At 34.9% G+C, this 9161-nt stretch overlaps 2 protein-coding genes across 2 annotated transcripts; both read left to right on the plus strand.

Annotated features, from left to right (window-relative positions):
- The first annotated feature begins 876 nt into the window (after positions 1-876).
- Positions 877-3148, plus strand: LOC131656906 (cation/H(+) antiporter 4-like). The gene is made up of 2 exons (XM_058926465.1): positions 877-1883; positions 1973-3148. Exons 1-2 carry the CDS (start codon positions 1014-1016, stop codon positions 3101-3103), a joined length of 2001 nt encoding a protein of 666 aa, XP_058782448.1. The 5' UTR covers positions 877-1013; the 3' UTR covers positions 3104-3148.
- A 4160-nt stretch (positions 3149-7308) lies between these two features.
- LOC131659360 (uncharacterized) lies at positions 7309-8885 on the plus strand. The gene is made up of 2 exons (XM_058928565.1): positions 7309-7981; positions 8083-8885. Exons 1-2 carry the CDS (start codon positions 7309-7311, stop codon positions 8883-8885), a joined length of 1476 nt encoding a protein of 491 aa, XP_058784548.1.
- The last annotated feature ends 276 nt before the right edge of the window (positions 8886-9161 follow it).

The raw sequence follows: 9161 nt of genomic DNA on the forward strand, positions 1-9161 counted from the left end.
ATTTTATTCAACATCAATTATGGTTACCATACGATCAAACGCACGCCTAATGTTTTTATAAAAAAATCAATATTAACTTATTGTTTATAGTATTCAAAAAGGTTTAATATATTATTGCAAATTTTATCAATGCACCTTGTTTACTTTGTAAATGACCTGTCACTGTTTCTCCGCGGATGAGGATATTTTCTACTATGTGGTATTTTGAAATTAAAAGAATTTAGCTATTTTTGAAAACCCAAATTTAGGTTACAAAATTTAACATAGAAAACCTGCATGGTATGAGATTCATGTGCAAACACGTATTTTATTTTTAATCCCAAAAGTATAGATAGGTAGGTAGTTTTAATTAGTGTCACACCTAAGATTGCAAGGTCGAAATAACAAATTTGTAACGTGTTAAGGTGTAGGCATCCAGTTTGGTATAGTTGTGTAATTCCTCAAATAGATATATATATTTATCCCTACTAATGTTGTGTTTACATCCAATTGATTTGATTTGGTAATTTGGGGGAGGAAAGATGAACTCCACCCAAAGTTTATTCACTTCAATTGTTATGTTGTATGAGGACAATATTACAAGACGTCATCAAGTCTACAATGTTTGCATTGAACAACCACAAATGACAATAGCTGAAGGCGTATGGGCTACTCACACTGCCGTTCCTCCTAAATCTTCATTTACAATGCTTGAGATTCAAATCATTGTCATCTTTTTAATCATACAATTATTTCATTTCTTTCTCAAGCGCTTGGGATTCTCTTGTTTCATTTCACAAGTCATGGTATGGTATATAAATAAATCTTTACTATTTGTTGTCTCCTACCTATATATATATATAAATAATAATTGATTGTTATTTGTGCAGACGGGATTTCTACTGGGTCCTTCAATTTCACTAGGACCACTAGATAAATACAAAACGTTGTTATTTCCATTTGGTGGTCCAGACATACTAAACACAATATCATCCTACGGCTACGCATTTTTCTTATTCCTAAACTCGGTTCAAATGGATTTCACATTAATAACAAAAACAGGAAAAAAATCTTGGGTCATTGCTCTTCTTTCCTACTTTTTACCCATAATGGTTGGCTTCATGGTCATATTTCCTACCCGCTCAATCTGGACAAGTTTACTTGGCGAAGAACAAACTCATAATTTAACCATTGTGGTCATATCTCATAGCGGTTGTTCTTTTGCCGTAATTGCTACTTTCCTAAGAGAAATGGGAATCCTCAACTCGGAACTGGGCCGTCTTGCATTGTCGTCGGCTTTCTTAAATGATATTGCAGGAGGTATCGTTGCGGGAGTCGGGACGGCCATAGTAAGTAGCATGAGCAGTGGAGTGGGTATGATGGTTAAAAACTTACTTTTATTTCTTATTTATCTGTTTGGGATTCCGTTAATTGGGAGACCAATGATGTTGTGGGTGGTTAAAAACACACCAAAAGGAAAACCGATTAACAAGATATACATAAATGCAATAGTGGTAGCATTTTTCGTGTTGGGTCTGTTAGGTGGAAATTTCAACCAACCTTTTTTGGCTGGAGCAGTTATATTGGGTCTTGCCGTTCCTGAAGGTCCGCCATTAGGGTCAGAGTTGGTTAACCAATTTGAAATATTCTCTACATGGATTCTCACCCCACTTTTTGTAACTTGTTGTGTCATGAAAGTGGATCTCAATCTTTGTGGCCCACCTAGCCTTATTATTGTTGTCAGCGGTTTCATCATTTTGGTGCATATCATTAAGTTATTGCAGTGCATGACTGTTTGCAAATATTGCAATATACCTACAACTGATGGTCTTTGTCTTGCCCTCATTTTGAGCTGTAAAGGTGTTGTTGATTGTTGCTCCTTTATTCTTGTCTATGATGGAACAGTAAGTAGTAGTAATTATTCTCCATTTTGTGTTCTTTTTCTTTTGACATATCAAATTAAAAATATATGAATTAATTTTGTTTCTTGCAGAAGAGAACTTCTGATTCGATAGGTATTATGGTAATATCAACCTTAGTGTTGGCAACAATCTCAAGAATAGGTGTAAAGGCATTATACGACCCATCAAGAAAATACGCAGGGTATCAGAAAAGAAACATAATGAATCTAAAACAAAACTCAGAGCTTCGTTTAGTTGCAGTTGTGCACAGAGCAATTCACATGGTTCAGGTCAAGAACTTTTTAAACCTTTGTTCTCCGGCACCAGACAATGCGCTAGTAGCAGACGTAGTACATGTCATGGAATTAATTGGAAGAACAACACCCATTTTCATCGCACATCGTCTCCAACAAAAAATGGGGTCAACGCATGACTACTCAGGAGAGTTAGTTGTTACATTCGAACTTTTTGAGCGGGACCACGCTGGTTCAGCCACAGCTAACACATACACAGCAATATCTCCACAAACGTTTATGCAGGACGATGTTTGTTACCTTGCATTAGACAAAAACGCATCTATCATAATTCTACCATTTCACATAAGATGGACGCAACAAGGTTCAATTGAATCAGACGACAACATGGTAAGAACTTTGAATTCAAAGGTTTTGGAAAGAGCACCTTGTTCAATTGGGATTTTGGTTAACCGTGGAAAATCCGCCACAAGCAATAATAATAATGACAATAATAGTTCAACTAGTTCTAAAGTAGCTATGATTTTTCTTGGAGGGCCTGATGATAGAGAAGCTTTGTGTTTGGCTAAAAGGTTTTCCAAAAACTTAGATAACAAATTGTATGTGTATCGATTGCTAGCGAGCAACCAAGATCCAATGGGGTGGGAGAAAATGATTGATGATGAGGAGTTAAGGGAAGTTCGTGGAGCTTATGTTAAACTTGAAAATGTAAAGTATGAAGAAGAAATTATACATGATGCATTTGAGACAACTGCTTTCATTAAGGATATCGCAAATAAATTTGATTTTTTTATCGTTGGAAGACGTAATGGAGTTAAATCACCTCAGACAATTGGTTTGGAAAATTGGACTGAATATACTGAATTGGGTGTTATTGGTGATTTGCTTGCTTCATCTGATATGGAAACTAAAGCTTCTATTTTAGTTGTGCAACAACAGCAACAAACCAGTTCTATATCCTCCATGTAACCTTTTTATTTATAAGATTTTAGCCTGTAGCTTGTAATATTTGTTGTTGTAGCTTGTTTTAACTCAATGCAATCATTCAATTCTATCTTAACTTCATTAGCTTTAATTAAACTACAGTTATCTACAATTTATGCACAAGAAACTTCTAATATACTTTTCTATTTTTATTTAATATAATTTTCTAATAACCGCATCTTTAAGTTATGAGTAATCCTATTCTTACACCCAACACTTAAATTATAGTACTATAACAAATGTTATTTATCTTCTAATTTAGTACATAATAAGAAACTTTATTTATTTTCTAATTTCGTACATCATAATCTTGATTAGGTTCCGTTTGTTATATACATTTTAATAAAATGATTTTAACTATATACTTTTACAAAAATAGTTCTTATAAAAATTTATTAAAAAGGAGTAAAAACTATGAAAATTTCTTTACCCACCTCCCTACGGGGCTCACCCCAACGAAATCTCAAAATTATCCCTGCTTCGGAGATGCATCTCCGAAAACACCAAAAAATTGGTGTTTTCGGAGATGCATTTCCGAATTCAGGAAAAATTCAAAAACTGTAAATATTTCGGAAGTTCATTTCTGAAAACATTTCTGCATATACATTTTTCCCTCCTTCACTATTTCATCATTTTTTCTCCAAAACTTCTCCAAACGCTCTCCAAAACTCAATCAATCTCCATCCATTTTTTCGTCTCAAAATCAAGTTTCAAACCGTTGATCACGTTAAAGGGAGCATAGAAAGCTACAATTTGAGGTAAACATCTCTCATTTCATCCCTTATTTCACTACATTGATTCAACAAATTTATGCTCAAACCTGCTATGGTTCGGAAGTTCATTTCCGAAATATATTACCTAACAAATTTCGGAAATGAACTTCCGAAATATGCCCTGGCAGTTAAAAAAAACAGTTTTGGCCAGTTTCGAAAATGAACTACAAATTTGACATTTGATAAACAGTTTTTACATCAGGTATATAAATATATGATGTGAGAAATATTTATTAAATGATTTTACATCAGCTTAAATAACCAATTGATGGGAAAAAAATTGAATTTAGTGATTTTACATCAGGTAATTTATTCAAATGATGGAAAAACAAATGCGGTGACAAACTTGTAAATAAAATGAAATTGGATTATAAGGGCTTTCCCATCGGGCCATAGCAAAACCGATGGGAAATCTGTGGCAAACTTGGCCCGTTGGACTTTTACATTAGCCTATTCTCCGCCCGATGGGAAAAGTAATGGGCTCTCCTGGATTTCCCTTCGGCCCGTTTTCTAAACCGATGGGAAAAGTAGCTTTTTTCATTAAACCCTAGCCCCTTTCAAAACAGCAAACACATTTTCATTTTCATCTTCACGCGATATTCCAACACTACAACTCCAACGCCGCTGCATCTCCCAACACTACAACTCCAACGCCGGCCTCCCACTCCCGCCGCTGCATCTCGTTCCAGCCCTCCCAACGCCGGCCTCCCACTCTCGTTCCCGCGTCGCCGTCTCGTTTGGAGCACGATTTCCGCCGCTGCACTCGTTCCCGCGACGCCGTCTCGCCCAACCCCCACGATTTCAGCCGCCGCCGTCAACAAGGTATGTGGCTTTTTTCCGCCGCCGTCAACATCTATTAGTACAATAAACCCAAATGTAGAAAGCTTTTGCATTTTTATTATGGGATGAAATTGAGAGCTATTGTTGGTTCTTTGCTCCAAATGGGGAAAATTTATTATAGTAACTGCAACGTAATCAATCTTCAATGGGGAAAATCCACATTTTTATTATAGTAACTGCAACGTAATCAATCTTCAATGGGGAAAATTTACCTCTGTTTGAAAAGTTTGAGTCGGTTTTGGTTGGGTGTATTTACACGTATGGATATTAGCTAATGCTATTCGATCACTAAATTCTATAACTACTATATAATTTCAGTTATTATATTTATTGTTAAAGATTAGCAACTAGTATTTTTTTAACTGAAAAGTATTGATCGCTTTATTGGTCTTTAGACGTACCGATTCTAATTCGATACTGAAACGCAAAATTTCTAAAACCGTATGTGTACTTGGTACGGGTGCGTACCAGTAATTCAGTATTTTAAAAATACCCATGGTTTCGAACTTAATTTAAAGGTCAAAGTATAGAACAGCTAGTGAAAAAATATTAAGGTGCACTAGTAATATGGATCAAATATTGTTTTTATGGAAGATTGCTTTATTCAGCTAATTTTTTTTCTTCCTAATAAATAATACTATTGAAATTAATCCTACGTAGTATACTTGACATGGTGGTGAGAATATTGTTCATTTTGTTGGTTCTTGATGCTCTTGCAACCTACCTGATAGGTGAATTTGTCCTGCCTTATTCTAGACAAATAAATTACTAATAGAAATAGAATAAAAAAATTGAAGAACACATGAGTAATTGAAGAACAAATCATTAATAATAAATTACATGTTTAATCATTATATACTTATTTTTTAAACAAATCAATATACTTAAAATATGATTTGTAACGTTTAACCAAAAAAAAAAACGATTAGTATTATTTAAAAAAAAATACGATTAGTAATTGAAGAATAGATGAGTAAAAAAAATTGAAACATAAATTGACAAATTTTATTCATTTGTCATAGAAAGAAAAAAATATAGAAAAGAAAAAGGTAAAAGCTCAAATTAACCCAAACTAAAATTCTTAAAACAATCAAATAAAAAAAAGAATTTCACGAAATTTTGTAAATTAAATAAAAAATTTGGAGTCACCATTACTAAAAAAAACTCTTAAATAGTTAGAACTTTATTACTATTCTTTATCCCTGCCACGCATTGCTCTTTTGTCTGTGCCTTTTATATTATTTCATGTGCATGTATTAGAAAAAATAGGGGTGCTATGGCACCATTGGGCTCCTTAAAAGCTCCGCCCCTATATATATATATATATATATATATATATATATATATATATATATATATATATATATATATATATATATATAATTTTACAAATTTATTCTTTGAATTTAAATTCAAAAAATAGTTATCACATACAATAAAATAAAAATAGTACAAAATATAAATTTAAATAAATATTGAACAAAGTTTACGTTGTAGGTATGGATCGTAGTTGGATGAGAGCTAATCGATTAAGTGATGAGTACGAACATGGGGTGATGGAATTTCTAGAGTTTGCTGAAAGTAATGCTAAAAAAGATCTTCCTCCTCCTAAAAGTAATGCTGAAGATAGTCACCCTACGCTTTTTCTCTGTCCATGTGTTCCTTGTGCAAATAAAGAACCAAAACTTAGTAAGAAAAAAATCATGGATCATCTAATTTGTGAAGGGATTTGTCAAAACTATACACAATGGATATGACACGGGGAAGTGGTAGAAAATTCAAATGTGTCCCAAAGAGATAATGTTAGTGTAGAAATGGATGATCGTCTGGAAGACATGATGTGTGATATTGGACAAGATTCGTTTAAGAGGGCACATGCGTATGATAGTTTATGCAATGACAAGGATACACCTTTGTACCCGGGATGCACAAATTTTACACGTTTGTCAGCCGTCTTAAAATTGTTTAATCTGAAGGCAATTAACGGGTGGACTGACAAAAGTTTTACCGAATTGCTTGAACTGTTGACACAAATGCTTCCAGAAGGTAATGTACTGCCAAGTCGTTATTACGAGGCGAAGAAAATATTGTGTCCGATGGGTTTGGAGTATGAAAAGATACATGCATGTCCTAATGATTGCATATTATACAAAAAAGAGTATGTAAACTATAACCATTGTCCGAAGTGCAAGGCGTCACGCTACAAAAAGAGACATGGTGAATCTAGTGATGATGACGAGGTCAAAAAGGGTCCTCCCGTGGTACCTACCAATAATTTCAAGGTTCAAGAGATTATTCGCTAATGCAAACGATGCAAAGAATCTTAGATGGCATGCAGAAGAAAGAAAATGTGATGGACAAATCCGCCATGTAGCTGATTCTTTGCAATGGAAGAAAATAGATTCTTTGTTTCCAAATTTTGGCAAAGAGTCGAGAAACCTTAGACTTGGACTTTCTACTGATGGAATGAATCCGTTTGGTAATCTAAATACTAACCATACTTCTTGGCCAGTTCTTCTGATGATTTACAACCTATCTCCTAGGTTGTGCATGAAGCGTAAATATGTGATGTTATCCATGATGATTTCGGGCCCAAAACAACCAGGAAACGACATAGATGTTTATCTAAGTCCACTGATCGATGATTTAAAAGTGTTGTGGGAGGAAGGGGTGGATGTTTTCGATGCGCATTCTGGTGAACAGTTCAATATGCGTGCCATGTTATTTTGCACCATCAACGATTTTCCGGCATATGGCAATTTGTCTGGGTATAAAGTTAAAGGGCATAAAGCGTGTCCTATATGTGAAAAAGACACATGTTACCATCAGCTTGAAAAAGGAAAGAAGACTGTTTATCTCGGGCATCGAAAATTTCTAAATCGTTATCATCCATATCGTAGATTGCGGAAAGCTTTCAATGGGGAACAAGAGTATGGTGTTGCTCCAAAGCCCTTAACTGGAGAGGAAGTTTATCAACGACAACAGGGCATTACTGCTGTTTTTGGAAAGTACCAAAAACGGCCTATTGCGAAAAATATATGGAAAAAGAGGTCGGTTTTCTTCGATCTTCCATATTGGTCTAGTCTTGAGGTAAGACATTGTATTGATGTGATGCACGTGGAGAAAAATGTATGTGATAGTGTAATCGGAACACTTCTCAACATTCAAGGCAAGACAAAGGATGGTATTAATGCTCGTCTAGATTTGGGCGTGATGGGTATACGAGAAGAGCTAACTCCACAATATATAGGTACCAACTATGTGTTCAAATTAAGCTATCATTACCTTTTGATGTTAAAATAGCATGTTCATAACTTAATTGTTGAAATTCTTGATGATAACATTATGTAGGTAACAAGACGTATTTGCCTCCTGCCTGCTACACTTTGTCGAAAAAAGAGAAAACAAGTTTTTGTGAGTGTTTAGAAAGTATCAAAGTGCCGCATGGTTACTCATCAAATGTCAAGAGGCTTGTATCGGTTAAAGATCTCAAATTAGTTGGCTTAAAATCTCATGACTGTCATGTCTTAATGCAACAACTACTACCAGTAGCTATTCGTGGGATATTGCCTAACAATGTTAGGAAGACTATAACTAGGTTGTGCCTGTTTTTCAATGCAATTTGTTGCAAAGCCATTGATCCATTAAAGTTAGAAGATTTGGAAAATGAGGCTGCAGTTATCTTGTGCCAATTAGAGATGTTTTTTCCTCCTTCATTTTTTGACATTATGGTTCACTTGATTGTTCATCTAGTAAGGGAGATTAGATTATGTGGTCCAATTTTTTTACGGTGGATGTATCCAATAGAGCGATACATGAAGATCCTAAAAGGGTATACCAAGAACCCACACCGTCCGGAAGCATCGATTATTGAGAGGTACATTGCAGAAGAAGCAATTGAGTTTTGTTCTAACTATTTGTCGGAAGTGAATGCTGTAGGGGTTCCCAAGTCTCGTCATGATGGAAGATGTGAGGGTGTGGGTACAAAAGGTTTAAAGATCAAGAGCTTAAGTATTGATGTGGTTGTTCAAGCGTATTTGTATATATTGAATAACACGGATGAAGTTCAACCTTACTTATCTGCTCACAAAAGCATCATAAAGAAAAAGTACCCCAAGATGAGTGAAAGAGGGTTGTTAAAAGATCATAATTAGAGTTTCTCTGAGTGGTTTAAAGAAAAAATTGCTGGTGATGATAGTGCTTCAAAAACAATTAAGTGGTTGTCCTATGAGCCTAAATGCAACATAATAACTTGGAGTGGATATGATATTAATAAAAATTCCTTTTATACAAAGGCAAAGGATGACCGTAGTACCACACAAAATAGTGGGGTTATGATTGTGGCCGAGTCCATGCACTTCTCTAGTGCTAAAGATAAAAACCCGGTTATGGCATCTACACCCTACTTTGGGGTGATTGAAGAGATTTGG

The sequence above is a fragment of the Vicia villosa genome, linkage group LG3 (genome assembly GCF_029867415.1).
Source record: "Vicia villosa cultivar HV-30 ecotype Madison, WI linkage group LG3, Vvil1.0, whole genome shotgun sequence".
Lineage (NCBI taxonomy): Eukaryota > Viridiplantae > Streptophyta > Magnoliopsida > Fabales > Fabaceae > Vicia > Vicia villosa.

What these genes read in the sequence shown, in the direction of transcription:
- LOC131656906 (XM_058926465.1), top strand. Translation starts at nt 1,014, where the DNA reads ATGGATTTCACATTAATAACAAAAACAGGAAAAAAATCTTGGGTCATT. An exon ending in TTCTTGTCTATGATGGAACA is followed by an intron (nt 1,884 to 1,972) that starts GTAAGTAGTAGT and finishes TGTTTCTTGCAG; the next exon opens with AAGAGAACTTCTGATTCGAT.
- LOC131659360 (XM_058928565.1), top strand. Translation starts at nt 7,309, where the DNA reads ATGATGATTTCGGGCCCAAAACAACCAGGAAACGACATAGATGTTTAT. An exon ending in GCTAACTCCACAATATATAG is followed by an intron (nt 7,982 to 8,082) that starts GTACCAACTATG and finishes AACATTATGTAG; the next exon opens with GTAACAAGACGTATTTGCCT.